This window comes from Numenius arquata, chromosome Z (assembly GCF_964106895.1).
Source record: "Numenius arquata chromosome Z, bNumArq3.hap1.1, whole genome shotgun sequence".
Taxonomy (NCBI): Eukaryota; Metazoa; Chordata; class Aves; order Charadriiformes; family Scolopacidae; genus Numenius; species Numenius arquata.
The window spans coordinates 66,692,227-66,717,229 of NC_133616.1; the positions used below are offsets into that span (position 1 = coordinate 66,692,227).

At 39.2% G+C, this 25,003-nt stretch overlaps 1 protein-coding gene across 1 annotated transcript in view; it reads left to right on the forward strand.

Annotated features, from left to right (window-relative positions):
* ZNF608 (zinc finger protein 608) overlaps positions 1 to 25,003 on the forward strand; it is an 86,806-nt gene that overhangs the window by 19,872 nt on the left and 41,931 nt on the right. Inside the window, exon 2 of the mRNA XM_074166131.1 lies at positions 21,323 to 21,578. Coding sequence (XP_074022232.1) covers positions 21,323 to 21,578 — 256 coding nt within the window. The remainder of the gene's footprint in view (positions 1 to 21,322; positions 21,579 to 25,003) is intronic.

The window sequence follows — 25,003 nt, forward strand, 5'->3', positions numbered from 1 at the left end:
TGCAGGAGACAAATCTTTGATAAGTTTACATACAGAGGTCAGAGTACATATTTCTCTATCCTATTTTTTTTGTATAGCCCATGGGTGGTTTTGATCTGATCTTGCCGGTGTTGCACAAAGGAGTAACTTTTTTTTTTTTTTGCAAAGAAAAACCAGCTCCGTGGATGAGGAGTGTGACACCTTTGTTGTTCGTCCTCATAGTCACAGTATTTTCAGTGTTTTGACTTAAAGAAGGTCACCTGATCTGGAATCTGAAAGTCAGTATACCAGATTTTCCATGTAATTAGACTAATTTGGTGTAGTCATTACAAAATCTGTAAAGCATTTGCTGAGAGATCAGGCTATGAGCAGTGAAGAAATATTAGTTACCTTGAGATTAATTTACTTTCCTTTTAAATTACAGCTTCATTTAAAAATAAACTGGTAGTCCACTTTAGAGTTGAACTGCTGCCTTCATTAGTTTGGGGTATGAGAGCAAAGCATCATTACAAGTCTGTTGAGTAGGGAAACATCCTTTCTTTGGCTTGGTTTAAGTCAGGCTGCACTTCCAGGAACCAGTACCTCCAAGACTAAATCCTCTTAAGAGCACTACAGAAATTCTTTGTTATCTTTATGGGTTTGCCGGCATGGAAGTGGGCTATGATAAATCTTGTCCTCTAGATTTCTGGACACAAAAGGTCACATTTTTGCTCAGTTGTCTTGCAAAAGATTTTTGCACAACTCTCTTACAAAAGAGCGTCTGGACATTTGGCTGTACTGTAGCTTTTGCATCTGGATGTTTAGTGAGGCTGCACCTGTGGAATGGGAGTGAATGGAGCAGTGCCAGGACAAAACGGGTAGCTGCCTGCCAGAGCGTGCCTCGGCCCGCAGGGATCGGTGGAACAGTTCTCTTAGGTTGCTGAAGATGAAACTCAAGCTGTAATCCCATGCGGGCTTCTAATGGCATCTACCCAGAATGTATCAGTACTCATCGCTGATGAGTACTTTTTTACTTTCTGCAAGGTGGGCCATTCCCTATCCTGCTTCTGTTGGGGGGAAAAGGGAGGGACGCGGAAAAAAGGTCCAGGTGATCACAGCAGTGCAATTTTTCTAACCCAGTGTCCAACTTGGCTGGGATTCAAGGTGGGGTTATGTGGGCACTGTGGAGGGAAAGGCAGTGGTCTCCAGAATGGGGGAGGTGGGGCTAGAGATGAGTAACTGGGTTTGATACCCTCCTTTCAATTGAGCTCAGTTGCAGCTGAGCAAGATGTGTGACTCCAGCCTAAATGTACTGAGTTTATGCGGGCATTTAGACTGACGTTTGCAATCTCCTGGTTAACCAGCACAATTTATTAAAAAAAAAAAAAAAAAAATCAAGAGAAATAAGGACTGAAAGTCATTGTACTTCATTGTATCACATTGCCTGCTTTCTTCATGAAGGACATTGCTGCTTTATGTGTAATTCTTTCTCCTTATTTCCACAAGATGGGTGATTACTCTTACTTTTGCTTGCATTTGTGTGATACTAATTCCTTGCATTTTAATCTCTCATTGTAGTGCCTTTTTAATTTTTTTTCCCATCTTGTGCTATATTAGATGTTAGTAGTAGAGGTGGAATATAAGGAGAAAATTTTCCTCAAGACCCTGCCATTCATTTGACTGGTTGTGTATGGCATCAAATCTCTGGTTGCCTGGTGTAACTCATTTTCCAGTTTCTGTGGACTTATCAACTGGGTACTGAGGAGAGAAAAGTATTTCCAAATTAATAGGCAAATGTGTCATGAAACTCCAAAAACATAGAAGTCTCCAAGGTAAGCTGTGTATCTGGGACAACTCTGTCAGGGCTTTCCTTTTTAAAAAGCTTTCATTAGCTTGAAGGGCGGTGCCTGTAGAAACCTAATTGGTGAAATCCTCATCTCCTTTGCTGTCCTGTCTTGGAGGTCTCCATCCAGACCTCCTCTTTAGCAACATTTGAAACTTCTTACCTGACTGTCTGGTGGCCTGGTGCTCTGGATGTAGCTAGGAAGAATATCACAGAGAGCAAGAAGAACAGGGCTTTCATGCATAATGGTAGGATATGGAACTGAGTCACTTGATATGAATGAAGCTCTCTTACATATGATGGAAATTCACCCTTCAGTTCTTGAGGGGAAGCTATTGGGCGGGGAGGGAGGAGAAGTTAAGCAACATCTGTCTTATGGTCATGAAGAGGGAATTTTTTTTTTTCTTTTTTTCTTTTTTTTTTTTTTCCCCTCTGTTTCCACACTTGCCATCAGACTCTGGAAAACACATTTCTTGGAGCTGGCAAAAGACGGGAACAGCCTTGTCTTTATGGCAGTCTTGGGTGCTAAACTGTGTTTTGAGGACCTTTCATTAGTCTGTTAATTACCTTGTGTACCTGGTGAAACAGTAAATGGTAACCGATGGAAATAGGTGACCACACGATCCCTTGTGCAAGTGATGTGATTTGATAGATGCTATGCTTATGTGCAAATCTGTGCTGTTTAGGAGCCAGGTAGTGATGTGACTGTACAAATGGGATGCTGTTGTTCTGCATTTAATGCACATCAGCTACTTTCTACAAGCTATCCCATGATGAGGAAATAAAAAATCACCTCTTTGGAAAGGAAGAGGCAGCAAGAGAGTGTAAGCCCTTTGTGAGGGAAGGACGGTGTCTTCACTGAGTCTTTGTGTTGCCCACTTGGGGTTGTGACACAGTGTGACTCATGAATCCTGGCTTCGTCATCCATCGGTGGCCCTAGCCAGATCTTGCAAGTGCTGTGTTTAATGCTGAAATGTCGCTTCTCAGTAACAGATATGTATCAATGGACATTTTGTATGAACTCATTCCTCTTAGGTGTATTTTCACAGTGCAGAGGAGCCTGTGGCAGTAACCTATTACCAAAAGGTTGAGTTGTTTTTCAGTGCACCAGCATTTTCATATAGATGCTTATGCTTGTAGCAACTTGGATTTCAAGCTACTTTCATCTCAGCAAGAAAACCCTAAGAAGCACAAGAGATACATATTGGCTGTTGCAGTACAGGGGGTTGAAAGCAAAACACAGGCTTTCCTGGTTACAGTTAACCTCTGGTTGAACTCTCAGCGGCTTGAACTGGCACCAGCCCCATTTCTCTCTTCTGGAGCTTCCTCTTCCAAATTTGTATGTACAGATATTGTGGGAGTTACCATATTGATGACTGATGCCATTTACAGGGCAGTGGAGGGCTAGCTTGAATGACCTGGCCTGAGAAATGTGCTTTAGGTAGTGGTAGAAAGAGACAAAGATATTTAATATATGAGGCAAACGAGCACAGTAATGACAAATGAGTTTCCAGTCTCTTTTACTTTGTCTAACCTAATCAAAGATCCAAAAGAGTTGTATTAATAAGCCACAGGTAATGTACTGTGCAGAGACCTGTAATTGCTTCCATATAACTGAGCTTTAAGAAGCATGCATCATTGGAGAAAATATTTTGGTGTGCTGGGTGTGGCTGTGAATCTTGTGCATCTAGAAAGTGGAGGCTATCTTTGGTTTGCCCACAAATCTGTGATTAATTTAGTGGATATTTACATTGCCTTTGAATGTCAGTTTCAAAGTATGGTGAAACAATGTTTGTTCCCAAGCTGTCAACTTTCTGAGCAATCACTGTATACCAGTTAATTAATGATGTTTTATAGGATCACCATGTTATTCAGTGAGCAAATTCCTCGCGTTAATTAAAACGTGAGTGTTACAGTCGCAAAACACAGGTATCTGACCTTTTCAAAGAATGGCTTGTGTGCTGCTCCGTGCCACTGTTACAATGAATTAGTAATCAAAAAATTAGTGTGTTTTCTCTCTAATGGAACTAAACGTGGAGATCTCTTCCCCCTGTGTCGCCGCTGTTAAGGTCAAAGGTGTTGTCGGTATTAAAATTTGAATACCTTCTCCTCCTCCAGTCGTCGCCGCTGAATAAACTTGTTTTTGGTTGCAACTTTACAGATTAGCAGTTCCTTACTGCCCGTATTGCTCTCCAAAGCACAAGGGTAGCCTAAAATGGCTGCAGATTATGATGTATGGCTGCTCTTGTGAAGCTGCAGCTGTGAATCTCAAAGAGGATGTAACCATGCAGAATCGCTCTTTTAGATGGTCATTAGCGCTGCATAAGTACAAGCCTCTTTTTCAGATAGCATTTATTCTTCACGGTTCTTCCACTAGTGTGTGATGGCAATGTCATTTGCCAAGCATTGAATAACAATGAGTGTTTTATTGAAGTACAGTATTCTGAACCAGTGCTTTTTTAAGCTGTTTAAGTGCTTAATTTTCGTTTCACTGCTCCTTTTCATGCAAATGTGAGTGTAGCAGAAAAAGCCAATACATCCTCCTCCCTTGTGCTTGCGTGATGTATTGGACTAAACTGAAGGCTTGTGTGTGGGAGAAGGAAACATAGCTTAATTTGTCGGAGTTATCCACTGGCATCCTATCCTACTCCACTTTTAGGCGTCTTTCTTCATTTTGCTTAGAACAAACACGTGCAAAAAAAGCAGAAAGCTTTCTATGTGATAATAAGGAAAAAGGGAGCCAAGAAACAGTCTCTTCCGTGCCCTCAAACAGATGGAAGACCAAATTCCAGATTCCTTTTACGTGAATGAAAAGAGGAATTAGTTCTAACTATTTCAATGCATGGTTATTTCATTCTTCTTCCAAGGATCTCAAAGAACTTGCAGGCATTACGAGTTCATTTCTGAAGGGCAGATTTTTAATGTGGTTAACACCTACAACTATGTAAGATTTTTGAACAGTCTAGCACCTACTTTTGCCATTATGAGAATCTGAGGGAAACCCGTGCACCCAGTGTGCTTTGTTCTTGTGAACATCTGGCCTCTTGTTTTGATTTGTGAGCTATTCTGAAAATCTGGCATCGGTTCTGGTTTTAAATTCTAATTAAATATAGTACACAGTCTGGCCATAAGCTTCACAATACCCAGAGGGAAGGAGGAGGGGGGGGAAGCTATCCCATTTTTATAGTCAGTGAAATTGGGATGGCAAGATCATGGAGTTATTGAAAATTGCCAGTATATTTCCATACTGAATAGCTCCATCAAAAGTGACTTTTAGAGCCTAAATTCAGACCAAAAGAAATGCGTCTGTGATCTCAACATTCCTAGGTTTCAAAACCACAATGAAAGTTTGTGTTACAGCATGGAAATTAGCTGTACTATGCTGTAAGGACTGAGTGTATCCATTCCTACATTATCATCAGACTCTTCAGCATGATTTGGGAATGTGAAATAATATTCACTTTTTTGGGGGCTGAACAACAGATACTGTGTTTTTTCTGTGGAGCAGTAAACAAATACTCAGAATTCAAATGCCATGACACTAATTTTAATAAAATGCTGGGTGATTCCCTTTTAATTATAAACAGTATTGAAAGCAAATGGTTAGTCTTCAGTAGATACTCAAGCTAATCCTGTCTAGGGTAACTTAAATACCTATTTGCTGTGTAAGAGTGAAGAATTTTCTATATCATGCCTATCGAGATCAAAGAAGCATGTGTTTATCTGATTCTTTTTTGCCATTTTTTCTCTATAAAAAAGCTAGGTTGCAATGTAAGAATGTGTATGAAGTTCCTTGCTTATATTCAAAGAGCAACCAATTCTGTATGTTGGATGTCAGTGTATGCTTTTTCCAATGTTTTTTTGTCTGTGTGTGCCTTTTCCTCTTTCTCAGTCCTCAACACACAAACACTGCATCTTCAGGTGTCTTTGATCCAGTCTTTTCTGCTTGGCCATTAGTCATATTGATTCTCCAGTGATAAAGGAAGCTTTGTTCTCAATGCAGTTTTAACAGTAAGGTATCAGGGCCTGTCACATAAACATTGTTGACATCAAAGAGACTTTGTAAAAATGCATAATTTTGCAGAAATACAAACCGAGTTGTATTTTGCCTTTTGTATTTCAGATGCAAAAAGGAAAACTGACTAGGTTGGTTTTAGTGTTCAAAAGGAGGGAAATTCCAACAGCAAATAAAAACGATGACAAGAAAATTTAACTTCTTCCTTTTTCAGTTACCTAAAATGCTAGTAATAATACAAGGTAGCAAGTATTAAGCAAGGTAGCTTAATTTTTAATATGTTGCTATCCCTTTAATGTAATTTAACATTGATAACATTTTCTATATTTTCAGATGAAGTATCCTTCTCAAAATTGAAAATTAACTATGCCATTAATTTCAGTATCAGGGAGTAGTGTTTTGAACTACTTCGTTTGCGAGCAGGCTTTGAACTAAAATACTGTGTTACATATTAAGAAATGTTGTCAACTAGTGCACTTTTTATGCTTTGTTGTAGTACAGTATTTGCTTTAACCCATTTAAGAGTCAGTCCAATAAGAAGGAAAGGAAAGGTAGCAGAAGTGTAATAAACACTGGTTTATTTTTTACAGCACAGTACATTATAGAACTATAAAATTGTGTGATTAACTAAGTCATTAACACTGTCTTAAAGCAAATAAGTGTTTAGAGCCTGACGCAGTTAGTGCTGAAAACCTTTCTAATAGTGAATTTAAAAAGTAACTGGTGTTTCTTGGAATAAAGATTCTGCTGCTTTGCATCATCAGGAGCTCTGTATTGGGGCTATCATCCAATTATTCTAATGCATTCCCTCTTTTACAGCCCTCATTCAATCTCTATCATTTTGACACTTCCTTGAGAACTGTGCCATGTAGAATCTGAGGAGCATTTGTACAGGATCACCACCAAAAATGAGTTCATTGATTTAAGTCCTGCCCTCCACTTAATGAAAGGGTTTATTTTCACTTGCCGCTTGCCCTGGTTTTGGCTGGGATAGAGTTAATTTTCTTTCTAGCAGCTGGTATAGTGCTGTGTTTTTGGGTTAGGATGAGAACACTGTTGAGGACACACTGACATTTTAGATGCTGTTGAGCAGCGCTTACACTAAGTCAGGGACTTCTCTGTTTCTTGTGCTGCCCTGCCGGCGAGCAGGCTGGGGGTGCACAAGAGCCTGGGAGGGGACACAGCCGTGACAGCTGACCCGAGCTGGCCAAAGTGCTATTCCATACCATACGATGTTGTGCTCCTCGTATAAAGCTTGGGGGGAGTTGGCTGAGGGGGTAGCTGCTGCTCGGGAATTGGCTGGGCGTTGGTCGGTGGGTGGTGAGCAATTCCATTGTGCATCATGTGTTTTGTATATTCTGTTACATCATTATTATTATTTTCCTTTCCTTTTCTGTCCTATTAAACTGTCTTTACCTCAACCCACGAGTTTTACCTTTTTTTCCCGATTCTCTCCCCCATTCCACTGAGGAGGGAGTGAGCAAATGGCTGTGTGATGTTTAGCTGCCTGCCGGGTTAAACCACAACACTGTTTTTATCCTGCATTAATTGGTAGTGAGTTAGAAGGCATAGTAAGAGCCAATGTAAGAGTCATTAGAGTCAGCTAAAGCCTCCACTTTTCTAATAGGATCCCATTGATCCAGGCGCTGTGTTAGTTGCTTATGCTCTTAAATAAAAAATTTCAATTGTGATTTAAGAGATCTGTAATTGCCTGGTAAGAGACATCTCAAAAGTCCCAGATTTTTGTACACAGACTGCTCAGTGCTTTCTGAAAATGATGTCTTTAAGTTGGAAACTTAGAAAATCTTGACCCTGTTTTGAGTACAGTCTAAAAATAGATAAACATTCTCTCTTTTTAATTTGCTAGATACTGGAAGGCCACTCCTGTCAAACTTAACTCATGTCACTTGGCGCATTAAGTCCGACATTTGGTATTAGTTTGTATTAGTTCATTCAAATTTGAAAACAATGTTAGAGAACATTTGGAAGACAAATTTCCTGTCCCAGCCAGCTGAACAAAAACATGGCCTCATAATAAATTTAACTTCTTTTCAATCCAAATTTTTTTTTTTTTTTTTTTTTTGGTCATTGTCAGCTGCACAATGGTTGAATCACTTTCTTGTTTTATGATGCGCTTATAAAGTTACTGCTTTGGAAGACATCTGCTTGATAAATGTTTTCCCAGGTTAGCTTTTAAGCAATTGAATCACAAAATCACTAGTCCTCATAGAATGACAGAAAGAGAGCATACACTGAAATTAAAAACTTGAGATGTTTTAGGCTGGCTCTCACAGCATGGTGTTCTTTTTGGACATACAAGAGAAACATACCGGGTTTGGATACGTATCAGAGGAAATCTTTGCTTTTAAAACAGTGAATATATTTCCAAAACATGTCTAGGATAAGATAAAAAGTGTTTCTAAAATCATGTCAGCTGTTAAACTGCAAGTAATACATCCTTAAGGACCTGATAAGTTCCAGGCATTGCTTTTGATATGGAAAAATAAAGTGCAAACCTAAGCGAGCAGAGGATTTGCACACAGTGTTAATCTGTTAGGCATCAGTGTGACCTTAAGATGTTGCACGTCTCTGCCAGCAGTTGCCATCTCCGTGGCTGTGCTGGCAGAATGATTGCATGAGAGTCATCTGTCCCTTTCGGTGCAAAGCACACACTTAGCCTGTGGTTCCACCTCTGCAGAAGCCCGTTCCAAACTGAGCTGTCACTGTCACACTTGCCCTTAGGCCCTGGATAACTAACTGGCATGCCTAGATGAATCCCACCAAAAGCGTGAGACAAGCTGTGGAATTCTCTTTTGGCCAGATGTGAGTTGTCCACCTGTTCATCTATGGGAACACAAGGACTGGTACAAGACTGTACCCTTAGTTAAGATTGCCATTACAGGTGTCCCTGAAGCAGTAAAGCTGTGGGAGGTAACATTGCCGTGGTTACCTGAGCAAACAGCCTGGAACTGACATCTCTTTGCTCCAGCTGTTTACTAAAGGGGCAGCTCTACAATATGAATCTGCTGCTTGAAACGCTTCCTGCCTGTGTCCCCTTCCATGTGTGATTGTGACCTTCTTAGCTGTGTCAATTTGACTAACAATACACCATCTTCCAGTAGGATATGTATATGTAATATTCTAGGTGAAAACAAGTGAAGGGATTGAGTGTCTGAAAGACCACAGCCAAGTGGGAACTTTTAAAACTGGCTCATCTAACAAAGGATATGTATTCTGGAGCTGTGCCTAAAGGCGTAATTTTCACATTACTGGCTCTGGGGCAGCAGAGACAGTCTAAAAGGTTCCTGCTTCATGCCCCCTCTTAGCTCAGAGGTTAATTGCTGGCAGTACCTGTGATTGCTTATATAAAGGTAGCTCTGGAAAGTCCCCACAAAAAAAATTCTCGCTTCCAGATTGCATACCTTTAAATATGGTATTGGTAGAATTGAACGCAGGTTGTTTGCAGCCATGCTGTGAGACATCTCTCTATTTTCAGACCCTTGAGTAGAGTCCAGACAGCATAATTGATGACTGGACAGTGGTTGGATGACTATCTAGCTAATATCACCGCACTTAAAATGCCAGCAACAGGTTGGTTGAGGTCCATCTCAATAGGCATGTTTACATTTGTAGAGAGGAGTAACTGCTCCCTTTGGAGATATATTCTTGTCTTGTTTCCATTCGTTTATATGTAAGAAGAATAAATTTCTAGTCAGCCACCCTGCATACTAGTCAGTAAGGGGCACAATTGTAGGATTTTTTTCCACACGTTTGAAGACTGAAATGAACCTGAAGATGAGTTGGTACTATTTCCACTTTAGTTTTTCTAAGTCATTAGCAAGTCAGAGTAAATGGATGCCTTGAAGGCTGGCTAATTTGTTTATAATAGTAAACAGCTCTGGTTTTGAGGGAGAGAAAAGCCATCAAACACTTCTGTGCATGGATGTTCATTTCCAAATATCTGAAAAATGATTGAGGTTGTATAATTGATACATTCAGGAGAGGAATGCATAGAAGTTGTCGCCTTTATCCACCAAATAGAGCTTTTGCAGCCTTTCACAACTTCCCATACGTTAATGAAAAACATTTTCTGAGAAATTGGCAGCTTCATGCTTCGTAGCTGATGCCAGCTTTTTTCATGGACCAGTTCAAGGCAGAGCAAAGGGAAAAATGCCTTGTTTTAGTGCGTGAATTACTCTGACAAGCTTTCACATTGCCCCTCCTCTTATTAATATTCTTTTTGATGTGAGCTTGTAAAACAGAGGATTGGCTGTTAATCTCTGGGATCTCAAGGGCTTTTGGCAGTGGCCCATAATTGATGTGTTCACATGGCTGTTGTCTGACTACTAATGATTAGACAGCAGTGTTATCTCCCAGTTAAATCAGTGTTGCTTATAAATCACACTTGAGAAACTGCAGTTTCATTTCTTCAAAGGATCTGTACATGTCTATATAGTTTGATAGAACTGCCAGAGTCATTTCATGATTTCATGACAGCTTAGATTAGGTTTATTTTTTATTTCAGTTGAGCAACATATTTGAATTTCTACCAAGCATTCAAAATGTTTCTTTTTGTTTGTTTGTCTTTGTAATAAGCCCATCATGCAGTGGATAGAATAGAATAGAAAGGATATGTACAGATAGAGCAGAGCAGAGATTGGAAGGTTCAAGGAACTGCAGAATATGACATAAGAAATGGAATACTTGGACTACTGATTTCTTTTGCTTTTCGGGAACAGAAAGGAGGCTTCCTTTGCAGCAGGTGTTGATTACAGTGTTACACTACAAAAACAGTCTATGAGAGTGTAAGAAAGGAGGAAGTTAAAGGGTAGGTCGATGTACTGAAGCACAAGGTGTTTCAACAACGGTGTTGGGGATTTTCTGCGTGAAAGCGGTTTCCTTTGCATGCCTCCACTCTTTCTCAGCAAGACAGGAACGATAAAACTCTGTGAATGTAAACTTTTACCTGTGTTTGGGTGCTTAGAGAGCATGCCAGTGAGGATCCCAAGGTACTAAGGCAAAATCAATAGGGAAAATGTCTTTGAGGTAGGGACATGAGAACAGATGTCTCAAGGTGACCTGCTCCTAAGCTACAGAAAGGACAAGATTTGGCTGTCTGTTCAGTAGCTGTAATCAGATGATTTGGTGCTGGTAGTGTAAATGGTTTTGTGAAAGAGAATTAAGTGAACCCTAAACCTGGGTTTCTCCTCTCCGCCAAAACTGTGTGGCCTCAGAACTGAGGCAAGTAGGTAAGTAAATTTAGGAAGATCTTCCCTGCTGACTCCAGTTCTTGTATTTGCCTTCATACTGTAAGCTTAATCCTTCAGTCTCATTGTTAAGGATTATTGGGCAGTTTGCATCAGTACCATGTTCAGTTTAGAAAGAGAAAAAAAACAACCCCAAAACAATATGGAGGGAATAGGTATTTACTGTTGGCTACTCACAAGGATTATTTTCCTCTTAAAAAAATTCACTGTACATGTATCAGAATTTCTTAGAGCTCTTGAAAAATTATTTCAAATGCTAATTATTTTTCTTCCTGGTAAAACAAGCTCTACAGTCCCAATTTTGCCCATATTTAGGCTTCAGTGGAATTACTCTGTATTTACACCACAGTAAAGGTGTACACTAGTTGTAATAAATTGACTTTCCCTAAGATACTGTGAATACCTCAGACTTCATTTGAGAAGTGAGAGAGTTTATTTTTAACTATAGATATTCAACAGCAGGTAGTTGCAGGGATAGCTAAATAATAGCTAAATAAGTTAAACTATCACAGTGAAAAGGAAAGCTGAAAGGTCATTTCAGAAGTGTTTCCTTTAGTGACTTGCTAAATAATCATGAATGTGTATGTCCCATTCTTGAAAGTAGTAAAACTGGCTTGTTCTTTAAATAAGATGAGGACATGGTATCATGCACTTAATAGTGTTTGTAGCTAATGCAATGAAGTTGGTCTCAGAAATATAGAGCAAAACTAACATATCCTAACTAACTGAGATCCTAAACTCTACTGTAAAGGCCAAGTGGGCAATGTATGACAATAACACAGGAATGTATTAACCAGAGAACCACCTATCTTGCCTAAGAAGCCTAAGGGCTACCTAAATTAAAAATTTTCAGGCCTGTAGACATTGGTAAATACAGGGCCTTGAAGTCAAACGATGAGCGTTCAGAATGTGCTAAAAACTGTCATGCATAAGAATCTAGTGAGGCAACTAGAAGTTTTTGGTATGCATAGGCCATCAAGGAAGCTCAGTTCTGTTTCTGAGAATTATAGATGTTCTTTGACAAGTTTTGGGAAGAGAAATGAATGATTTAGTTGATTTTTCTCAACAAAAAATTATTGAGTTGAGGAAGCAACAGCCTGAATCATAATGTATGCCAATTTTGCACTTGCAAAGTATAGTAGCAAATGGGGAAAAAAGCAACAAAAAACCTAGTTGATAGGCCATTGACATGCAGAAAGTTGCAGAAGCCATTTGGCAAAGAAGCCCTTTGTCTTCTGAGTCTTATTTGCCACTGGATTACACATGGAGGATTCCTGGAAAAACTCACAAAGTTACATTGGTTCTTTATGTCCCTGTACTCCAGAATGGCTGAAAAGGCAGCTATTCCACCAGACTGCAGTCACATCATTGACTAACTGAAGCCATCTTTTTGGTAATGGAGAACTGCTGCTGAGGGGTCATGGCATTGTGGAATGATTTGCTTGGACATTGAGAATGAAAACTTGAAATGTAACAGTTGAATGCCTTCAGTCATCGTTCAATTCAATGATACATTATCTTCTTATAGACAACTAAGAGTGGGAAAATTTTCTTTGGTCATTTGGTGTCTTGATATGTCATAGAACAAGCATAGCTTCATTCCTAGGTCAAAGCCTCACACCTCTTAGAAATAAACATCAGCAGCTTCAGGGTACCATTCATTAATAATTCTGTGAGATCTCCATAAGCTTACCTTCCTTACCTTTTTTCAGACTCAGACCCCTGAAAGGTTGAGTATAGCAAAAATTTGGGAAGTAAAAGAGGTGACTGTCATCTTTAAAATGAAAAGCTTCTAAATGGTCACAGAACTTGATGAAGCAGTATCTAACCGTTACAAGCAAATATCTGGGCCTTGATTTTTACCATATTCAGTGGCGTGAGACTGTCTAATACTGGAGATCATCTTATGCATGGTCTACACCCAAACAGTTCAGAGAAATTCCTTCTTGACTGTGGAATACAGTGTATCTTTCTAGACAGGATAGGTATCTTGAGCAAATTTCAGTGCTTGATTATTCTGTATTAAAGCTTGGCAAAGCACCCAGGCTGACTGAAGAAAAGTTCGGAAGTGCAAGACTGAAGAGCTGACCAAGAGAAATTAACTTTTAATGGTGAATGGTGTTCTAGAGACCTATGAACAAAATTATCGCAATGAATATGATTTTCTTGGGCTGAAAGAATAGAAATGTCTTTACTAGAAATTTGCAGGTGGTGATCTGGGCATCCTCCCAGGACTCTGCCAAACATTAGAGTTGACACAGTTTTTCACAGATGCAGCCTTTGGCAGAAGGATATCACTGGCAGCTGTCAAATGCAAATCTTTCCCACAGTAAAACGGGTGAATGGCTTTGGGAAATCCCAAGCATCTGAGCTAGAATAGAAGATATAAGAGACGACAAGGAGTTTTCTTTGCCTGTTGTTTAGCACCATTGTTTCTGCATTAGACCCTACTCAGAGCTTTGAGTTTTCATCGTGGTCTTCATTGTACATGAATGATTTCCTAAAAAAAATATTAGCATTAACACATCTGTGGAGGTGCTGTCGATACAGTCACATAATGTCTGAGGAGGTCTGGAGGTCTGCATGCAGGAAATATATGTAACTCAGTCAAAAGCCTGAGTTTGCAGAACTGTGTGTGAGTGCTGGTTCAGCAGCTGATGGGAGTGGCACAGAAGATCTTGAATACAAAATTTCTTCCTTGTTCCTTGTAGTAAAAGATTAGTAGCATAGTGAGAGCTTTAAGTGGATTTTTTTTTTTTACGTAATAATAATATTAAGTATATTGAAATTATTCCAGTTGTGATTTGCTGATTTACTGCAAAAATAAGAAAAGGTGTCAGTTTCTGCTAGTGCATCTTTTTGCTTGCTTTTCCCCCCATTCTCTCCAATTACTCAGTTGATTGGAGAAGTTTGTTTTTAAGAGTAGGAAATACTTGGAATCTCCAAGTAGATGCTACTTGTGTTACTCAGTTCAACACAGTTACATGTCAGGTTTCTCATCCATGCTGCAATATTTCTAAAGCATAATTGTATTTTTTTTTATTATTCTCAAACGTAGGTTTTTAAGTCTAAAATTTGCATGAAATTTAGGCAGTCTGAATCTCCTTCATCCTTCTTTTATATTCAAGCTCTTGTCATTCTCAACTAAGTTTACCAAAACAAGTAACTTCCTTAGTACCTCTGACTTTTCTGTATTTTGAATGTAAGGCTTGTAATAAATACGTCTGTCCTATGACCAAAATTCTTTCTACATCCATATCTTTTAGTATTTCTTTCCTATTTTCTAAGCATGGGTTTTAATAAATAAAATACCTCTAGGTAATGACAACTATTTCAGAAGTATAGTTAAATCCTTCTCATCTTAAAGAAAAGGAACCATTGGTTCTGTTAGGTATGGTGTCAAAACGCTTCTGAGCACCGTCTTATGTGAATTTAGATGCAAGAAATACTAAATTGAGATTAAACTGAGTTTTTTTCAGATGAAATGGAGGTTCTTCATATGGGTAATTTCTGTTACATGTTAGAATATGAAGGGATAATTTTAGTTTTAAGATGCGTAAAATCTTTTTTTTTATAGCAAGAAAAGATTTAAAGATCAATGAGATGTCTAGAAATGCAGATGAACTCCTGAGCACACAGACATTTTTTCCATATCACATTTTCCCACATTGTTTTCTTCCAGAATAGTTTCATTGATTTCATTAGAATGACTTCTGATTTATGATCACAGAATAACAGAATTGTAGGGGTTGGATCATTTAATCCAACCCCCCTACCCAAGCAGGTTCACCTAGAGTGGGCTGGACAGGAACGCATCCAGGTGGATTTTGAATATCTCCAGAGAAGGAGACTCCACAACCTCTCTGGGCAGCCTGTTCAGTGCTCTGGCACCCTCAAAGGAAAGAAGTTTTTCCGCGTGTTCAGACGGAACTTCCAGTGTTCCAGCTTGTGTCTGTTGCACCTTGTCCTGTAACTGGGCACCACTGAGAAGAGTCTGACCCCATCCTCTTGACACCTCCCTTTAGATATTTATAAGCATTGATGAGTTTCCCTCTCAGTGTTCTCCAGGCTAAGCAAACCCAGGTCTCTCAGCCTTTCCTCATAAGAGAGGTGCTCCAGTCCCTTGATCATCTTCGTAGCCCTCCTCTGGACTCTTTCCAGTAGTTCCCTGTCCTTCTTGAACTGGGGGGCCCAGAACTGGACACAGTACTCCAGATGTGGCCTCACCAGGGCAGAGTAGAGGGGGACGATGACCTCCCTCAACCTGCTGGCCATGCTCTTTTTAATGCACCCCAGGAGACCATCGGCCTTCTTGGCCACAAGGGCATGTTGCTGCCTCATGGTCAACTAGTTTTCCACCAGGACTCCCAGGTCTCTCTCTACAGAGCTGATTTCCAGCAGGTCAGCCCCTAACCTGTACTGGTGCAAGCAGTTATTCTTCCCCAGGTGCAGGACCCTACACTTGCCCTTGTTGAATTTCATCAGGTTCCTCTCTGCCCAACACTCCAGCCTGTCCAGGTCTTGCTGAATGGCAGCACAGCCTTCTGGTGTGTCAGCCGCTCCTCTCAGTTTTGTATCATCAGCAAACATGCTGCGGGTACACTCTGTCCTCTCATCCAGGTGGTTGATGAATATATTGAATAAGACTGGATCAAGTACAGATCCCTGAGGAACACTGCTAGTTACAGGCATTCAACAGGACTCTGCACCACTGATCACAACCCTCTGAGGTCTGCCACTCAGCCAGTTCTCAGTCCACCTACCTCACTGTCCTCTCATCTAACCCACACTTCCTGTGCTTACCTATGGGGATGTTATGGGAGACAGTGTCAAAAGCCTTGCTGAGGTCAAGGTAGACAGCATCCACTGCTCTCCCCTCATCCATCCAGCCAGTCATGTCATCATAGAAGGCTATCACATTGCTCAAGCATGATTTCCTCTTGGTGAATCCATGCTGACCACTCCCGATGACCTTTTTTTTCCTCTACATGCTTAGAGGTGACATCCAGAATGAGCTGTTCCATCACCTTTCCAGGGATGGCGGTGAGGCTGACCAGCCTGTAGTTTCCTGGATCGCCCTTCTTGCCCCTTTTGAAGACTGTGTGACATCAGCTTTCCTTCAGTCCTCAGCCACCTGTCCTGTTCTCTGTGACTTTTCAAAGATGATGGGGAGCATCTTCGCAGTAACATCTGCCAGATCCCTCAGCACTCATGGGTGCATCCCATCAGGGTCCATGGTTTTGTGGGTGTCAAGTTTGCTTAAATGATCCCTAACCTGGTCCTCTGTGATCGAGGGAGAGTCTTCCTTACTACAGGCTTTGTCTCCTACCTCCAGGTTCTGGGATTCCTGAGGGTCGACCTTAGCAGTAAAGACTGAAGCAAAGAAGGCATTCAGTAGCTCCACCTTCTCTGTATCCACCATCACCAGGGCACTCACCTCATTCAGCAAATAATACTGTGAATGAGATTTGTATGAGGACTTTTAGGGTCACTGTTGCTTTAGGAAATTAAGGTAGGGGCAAGCATACTTCGTATAAAAACAAGGTAATCTTCCTTTCACCATAAAATCTAGAGAAAGCAAAATTTCCATATAGGACTGAATTCCTTTATTTCAGACATAGTGATTCTATGAAGTATTAATTCCTAACTCTAAAGAACTTGTCAATGTTGTTTTTAAGGCTGGAGGTTTCTTACTCCTTTCAGTCTTTCTGTTGGTGCTTTTTTTTTAAGGAATGATTTAGTTTTGGGAAGGGTCAGGCTTTGTTTTTTAGGTATATCCCATAATATGATTCTGATCTTTTTTTTCACATTCTTTCTTCTAGTGCAGACATTCGCACTGGGAATGCTTACAGTAGATTTTTTTCTCAATTTAAAAAGCAGTACTTCCTTGTAAGGGTTTAGCCTGAGCCTTAAACCTGCTCCTCTGCCTTTCTCCATGCTGTATATTGGTAGATGGATTAAATGGCTTTCAGCATGTACATTTCAAAATCACCTGGTGGGTGACACTGCAGTAGTGTATGGCTCTGTTTGGTCTTAGGTTGGTAGACTATGTCATCACAGAGATATATCTTCAAAGATATACCTTCATTAATGAGGTGGAACTATGTATACGTTCATAGTTATATATGCGGTAGCACATTTTATGTGTCACATCACGTGGCCTGGCTGCATGGCAGCTATTTTTTAGTTTGCATTTTTTGATTTATGACAGAAACATTTCTCACTTAAGATACACACCCTCTGAAATTTTAAATGACCAAAATACATAGATACAGAATACTTCCACTTGATAATATGATCAAAAGTTATCTGTTTAAATCTCTATGAAAAGTGACTTTATTTTGCTACTACTGTAAATCTGCTTCTCTCAGATTAGTACCATGTCAGATGGGGCCATAGGTGTTTCTGGTATCTTGCTCTTCTTTCATCCAGGTGAGTTTTCCACAGGAGTACATGAGAGACTCTGTGCCATAAAGACTTAAAATTCTCCTGTTCCTGCAGGAGTGGGAATATGGCATGACTGATTGCAATAGTATGATGTTGGGTACTCTCTGATCTGGGAAGTCCCCTCAAACCTTCTTCTGTGAGCTCATCATTACCACTGGAAACCCTCCTGGTTTCCAGGAAATTGTGGACAAAGGACAAAAGGACACAAAATTTCAGACGTAATTCCAGACTGCATCAGGGAGATGAGTTTTGATGAGCAGAACTTAATTTCAGCATGTAAAATGCCTGAATAACTGAAGGAGAACCCTGCTTATTAGGAAGTCTTCCCCATTTCTAGTTAGGGTGATATTCCTCTCTGTTCCATACCCTCCTCCTCATACTGACTAATGTTATGCAGCCATGAAAATATTTATTTTTTGGTCGTGTTCAGATAGGGGAGAGCTCCATGGAGCACTGACTACATTGCTTGGCAGGCATTCTTCATTTTCTGTGAGCTTTCTACTACTGAGAGCCATAGCTCTCTGATACAATCAAACACTTGGCAGTGGAAAGCTGCCATCAATAACACTCCAGTTTTGTAGCCTTTGTCACTAATCAGCTCTCAAAAGCTCTTGGAATTAGGTGAATGAAGAAAATATTGCTTGAATATTTCTGTCTTTTTTGGAGCCCTTTGATTATGTGTATGAAGAGAGCATCTATGTAAATAACCTTAGATTTAGATTTTAATTCTCGTATTGGAATCTCTCGTGTGGTAAACAGCAAGGCTACTGCTCAGTATGCGCCAACACCTGGGAATAATCATGCAAAAATAACAGTGAGAAACTGCAGAGCATCTGTTCTTGACATTAACTTTCCTCAGTTTGACAGACTGCCACCACCAGATGTTAGTCTTATGTGCCTTTTTTCCACTGGAGATGGCAGCCTTCCTGCCTCTCTCTTTGCTTCTAATAGCTTACATCAGTGCCCTTTGGAGAATTCATGAAAACAATTGTGTCACCACAACGATCGCTGAGAACAACCACTTTGCTGTGCTGACGTTATGATTATCAAACAAGATGGGATAATTTTAAAACATGGAAAACTGGAGCAATATTTAAGCTCAGCATATTTTTTTTTCTTATGAGTAAGGTCATATTTGTGCAACAAACATGAACCTCAGGGGCAATAAATGTCTGCTTAATTCTCAACCAAAGCTTAGTGCTAATTCACAGAGCAACAGCCGTTTTTACTGCAATAGACACCCTTTGGCCTTGTCCTGTGTGTTTCTAGTGGAAAACATGAATATTTATTAGCAGGTCTAAATAAACCAGAACTGAGTACAAATATTTGTAACAAAGAACTTAGTAGGGTACACTGTCAGATCCGTGCTTTCTTTAGCTTCCCCTCACTGTTTATAATACTTGGAAAATGGAAGACACATCTGCCAATTTAGTCTACATTCATTTAAAACATTGGCTAGTTTAGTATGATAATAGCAAACATTTTGTTTTTTCTCTGGCTTTGTGATGAGTATGTTTTACTGAAGAATGATGTTGCATGTGTAGTAGGAGATTTTGCACAGCTTTACAAAACACCATGTAACTAAACTATCAAACAGGCCATTCAGCAGCATTTCTTCGTATTATAAAGGGATGTGGCTTAGCTTTCCTTAAGCACTGGGCTCCATTTACCTGCCAGCTACTGATCCTGATCCTCTTCTGGCTTGAAGTAAGATACGTTAAGAACTCCTCTAAATGGTGCCTGGGGTACCAATCGACCCCTTTTCATTGACAGAGCCCCATCACGCAGCCCGTGCCAGGGAGCAGGGCTCTCTGCCATCCAACTGTTTGCCTCCACTGGGCATCAGCCAGAGGCTGTGTAGCATGGAATCAGTGTCCTCCCGTACTAGGCATACACCGTTATGGTTTTATGTTATGCTTGCTATTAGATATTGCAAGTAACAGCTGCTGTCGGGGGTCAGTCGGTATTTGTCTTGCCTGTGTGCATTCAAGTCTGCTCTGCAAAGCATTCTTGCCTGTGCTTTAACTCTGCAATTGCAGTGGCATAAAGAGAAGAATAAAGATATTATTGCTTGACTACATTGGTTTTATGCCACAGGAGCTCTGCTTTACTCAGTAGAATTTTGCTGGTATTAGCAGGTTTTTGCCACCTAATGGATGCCTTTAGTATTTAAATTTTGCTTTGATTTATTTGGTTTTTTTGTACTTTGTCCTATCTCTAACCTGAAGATTATTTTAGTCCTGAATAAAAAGAATGCCCCCAAAATGAGGAATGTGGTTATAGGTCCCTCCTCTTGCTTCCCTAGTTCTAGTGTAATTGAGATCAGAATCCAGGCTGGTTATACAAAGATCATACAAAGCATTTTTGTTAAATAATTAGCAAGCTTAAGCCTTGTGTGCACAACTAAAAGGTGTTGGCTCTCAGTTTGTATGTATGAATGACACTCAAAGCAAAATAATTGTTACAAAGGCCAATTTTTTAAAAGTTCTTTTTAATTTCAGATTTCCATTTTATTTTCTCATTATGAAAAGTGGCCATGAAAAGTGAGCTGATCTGTGATAAAAAGGATATATATTACAAGGATAGTACTCCTTCGTCCTTTATTCTCTTTGTATCTCCATTTGCCAACTTGGCTTCAAAAGAAACAAAATTAACTTTGATCTATGTTAAGATAGATTTGAGTGAAACCTAGATGACAATGTACAGTGAGTCATTATGTCTTTTCTGTTGAATCTTCTTATGGGGTCCAAAATTAAAAACAGCATAAAGACATTTGATCATCTATTTGAAAGCAGCTAGAAAGTAGCCATTTTAAAAAAAATCATTGCAGAATAATTTCTTGGTGTGGTATCTATGATTCAGTGGGCCAAATAAACGTGAATTTTAGGTGGTTTAGCTATTTGAGTAGGCACACTCATATCCTCATTTAGCTATCTTTTATGTGACAAAGGACCTTATTGGCTACAGTAGAATACTGAGAACCCTTAGGCCAAATCTGTATACAGAAAATCTGCTACTGGGTATATTGGTAGTCATACGGGAAAGATAACTTCTTCAGTTCAGATACAGATGTTGTGTCTGTGAATTGTCTGTGTACAGACTGATTGTCTGGCGAGTTGTATTCTTCCGAATATGCATTTTGGAAACCCTGAGAAATTAGGTGGTTTGGATAGATTCTTGTAAAAGTCCTCATCTGTTATTTCGAGTAGAAAGACGTAAATGTTATCTATAAGCTGTTAGGTGGGTGATCCTAATGTATTTTAAATGATTGGATGACAAGAGATTATATTTGATGCCATATGGGTATTAGAATTGTTCAAGTGCTAATTTCTCTATGATGCGCATGAAAAAAATGGCATTTATATGTCCTTGTACTGTCTTTATAAATGTTTTTCTTTAAATAGAAAATGAAGTTCCCAGTTTGCAAAATTAATTTCCGTCTATAAATTAGTCTCTGTCAATGCCAAGAAAATAGTGGCCTTAGTCCTTGTTTTTAAAATATATTATTATTTCATACTAGCAGTCTATGACAACAGGGAATAGTCTTCTGGAAACGTAGCAATTTGCCTTGTTTAGCATGATAGATACTTTTGTACTTTATTTTTCATGTGCGGCATTTGGGCTGATGTCAAAAAAATTAAACTCATAAGACTGAAATTACCCGTGATACACCAAATCCCTGCATACACGTATGCAGTCTCAGCAAACTGGGCTTTCCTTTTTTTTTTATTTTAATTTTTTTTTTTTTAAATCTCACAGCACCATTATAGTAAGTTTGTCTGTTGTTTTCAGGTTGATCCCCTGTTTACAGTGCCTGCACCTCCACCTCCGATATCCAGCAGTATCACACCTCAGATTCTGCCTTCCTACTTTTCCCCATCTTCATCCAATATTGCAGCACCAGTCGAGCAGCTTTTGGTACGGACTCGTTCAGTGGGTGTAAATACTTGCGAGGTTGGAGTAGTAACAGAACCCGAATGCCTTGGACCCTGTGAGCCTGGGACCAGCGTGAACTTGGAAGGAATTGTGTGGCATGAAACTGAAGAAGGTAAATTGTTTTTTCCATTAGGTTTGTCTGTGAGATACGTTAACGAGGAGGAGACTTTGCTGTATCTGCCTGGGTGCTAACTAGTCTGTTGGGACATCGTTATTTACAATGGCAGTCACAGCTTTGTAGCTCAGCTAGTGAGTTTTTCTTTTAAAAACAAATGGCATTTTTTAAATTATTTAAGTAACTGTATTTTCCAAATGACCTACCATGTAATCCCAGTTAACAATAGATCTGTTTCCTGTTGCTATATTGAGAAAAGCATATGAAGAAATAGTTAATAGAATAAGATAAATGTGCTATTTAAATATACATCATGAGCGGGGCATATGTGGTGGGAGTGGATATATGAATAGTTTAGATGAAAACTTAGAAAGCTGAATATTTTGGAATTTAGACACTGTGATCAAAAATGCCACCATTACGTAAAAACAGGAGCCCCAGAGACCCTGCAGAAATTCAATTTGATGTGATTATTGTTTGCATTTTGGTTATTTGAAACATGCTTTAAGAGAAAAGCATTCTTCCTTGAAGAGAAGTGTTCCATCTGGTGAAGAAGTGCTATCTAAACCAGAGTGATTTCTTTAATATTCTTTGAAGGCATTTTGCCAAGTAGGAGTGCTGGAGAGCTTTGGGGAATACTAACTGTAGATTTGCTATGATTTAGACCAAAGTAAGTAGGAAGAGGATTATGCTGTGATATGCAGATTTTTCCATTTTGGTTTTCAAAAGCTTATTATTAAAATACCAGCTCTCTCCTGTTAATGCTAAAAATACTGCATTTTTTGTTTAATAATAGTGGATTTCTCCAGTTATAGCTGCTTGAGAGTCTTGCTGTGATTGTTCCTATGTTTGTTTTGAGGATTATTTAATTTTTAGAGATCTATCTCCCTCAACAACGAAAACGAGATTATTTACAAAAGGATATAATGAAAGCATACAGCAGTGCATTGCTTCATGATAAATCCTGACATCCTTCAGACATATGCACAATGGCATTTGGTCCTTTGCAGTGATATATAAGACCTCACCAAAGTGCTCTACACTGTCCTCTCAAAAATCAATAGAGAGAGTCAGATTTACTTGCTTTTATATGCTTTCATCCATCCATCTTTCTCTCTGTGTATGTCTACAGCAGATTCATAAGGTAGATTGATCCTTTTAGATTGTTTTTAAAGCACAGTATAAATTCTGTTTTAAAATATCCCTGCAGAGATGACTGCCCTTAGCAGCTCCAATCTTCCTTGACTGGCCTGTATTAACCAGAGTTGGAATGTGTGGGCGTTAACTGTGTTGACATGAAAGAGCAGTAGCTGTTAATAGTGTTATTCTTGCTGAATAAACTAAACTTCTGACCCCCACTGAATTTAAGAAGCCTGCCTTGTTAAAGGTTTGGCACCAGAAATGAAGTATTTAAAAAAGTGCATTCTGGTCAGGATGACATTCCATTTACCAGTTTCTCAGCACTCTACTGGTTTAAAAACTCTTGTTAGTTAATAGAAACTAACTCCTTTAGCCTTTTCCCATTTTGTCTAAAGCAATTTTCTGAAACAACTCAAGAGTTCAATGACGACATGTTTGAGTGAAAGGGTTTTGAATGTGCCTGTTTTCAGCTTTACAAATACTGTTTGGTGACACTACAGCTGAGTGACTACAATAATAGATAAAATGGGATTCTAAAATACTCTAGAAAATGTAGATTAAGAGACTGAAGATAATTGATATGATTTCGTATTGTATGGCTTGTACTGTGCTCTTTGTGTTTTACTGTTTCAGACCCTGCTGACTGAAGAAAATAACATAAATTTTATTCTGCTTTTCCTAGTGTTCACAATCAACAGTGTATTATGAAAAATGAGTTCCTAATGATCATTTTTGCATTTTAATTAAGTTTTGATGTTTGGGGCACACATATATATGTATATATTTAGCTGTTTTCAAATTTTCTGACATGTTCATGAAAGCAGCTATATAGCAGTTTGCATGAAGCCATTTCTGCCAAATTTTAGAAAACAGGGTGCAGATGGGTCTTCTATTTATCTTTAACAGAAGGAAGATTATCAGATACTCATTTTCTTCAGCTATGATTTTGACTTTAATTAGGCCAGAACATGACCTTTCCTAAATTGGTGTAAATCCAGAATACTCTAACTGAAATCTTTGTAATTGGTGACATCTAAAACCATCTTGATGTTCATAATGACCAACTGAAATACAGATTTCTTTTGTGATGCCCATATGTTTCTTTCATATTCCTCCCTTCACTGCTTTCCAAAACCTAATAAAAACACACATGCAAACTGACATCTATCTAGCTATCTATAAATCCGATAGCTTTTTAACATAAAACAATTCTAAGAAACTAAGGTATGAAAATTTCTGCCCTTGGCTTGTGCTTTGAGATATTTGAATTATTTTGTATCTGATTTAGCCACTCTGTAAGATGAGTTGTGAGGAGATTAGCATAGATGTCTGCATACTCTGGCATATGGGAACTATGAACCAAATGTGCAGCTGAGCAGCCTTCATATGCTCCACCAACTAGCTGTGGGAATGCAAATACAGAAAGGATGTGGTGATCACAGTTATTATAATAAAAATAGTAGAGTCAGTAGAGAAAGATGAAATCAGATAGTTTATGTAGAACTCGTTACTAAATGTAATATATGCTTTATAGAGGAGAAGTCATGAGAATTCATGTTTTGAAGGTTTTCAGTATCTGAAATAACCGGCTTTCTTTTAGGAATGTTAAACAAGTTGTCACATTCTGTTGCATTTGTTCTTCAAGGTCAGAAAAAGGATAATGTTTGGTTTTATTACTCATATTTTTAAGATAATCACTCCAAGGAGAGGGAGGGGGGAAGCAGCATTGGATTTCAAACAAAACTGTGGCAGATCAAAGGCAGCGTTGTTACTACAGCTCTTTTCATTTATTCCATGCCAATCTATTCAGTTGACTTGATCAGCAGATTTAATAAATCAGACTGTTTTTTTCCAGAGTGTTTTATTCTTAAGATGTGTAGAGGGAAGCTGGCATCTGAAGTCTGTCACATTTTATTACAGGGCTTTGTAACTAGCCATAGCTGGTTACCCATATAATTGACTGAGACTGCTGGTTATCACGTGGGCATTTCTCAGTTGCGCTAATAAGTTGTGTAGTGTTTAATTTCTATGTATGTAGGCAGTAGGCATTTTCATCTGCATAATGACACCTTGTTTGGATCTGACCTGATAATGTGGCCAAAGTGGTGTTAAAGGCTGTAGAAAAGAATATTGAAGGAACTGGTTGAGGCTACCCTGTAGTAGTGGATTGAGAAATGGTTATGGGCAAGTCAACCTGAAAGTTGGCAGCTGATGTGGATATTTGACACCAGAAACTACTACTACCCAGTAACAGTAAAAGTCCTTCACAAAAAGCAGTTTGG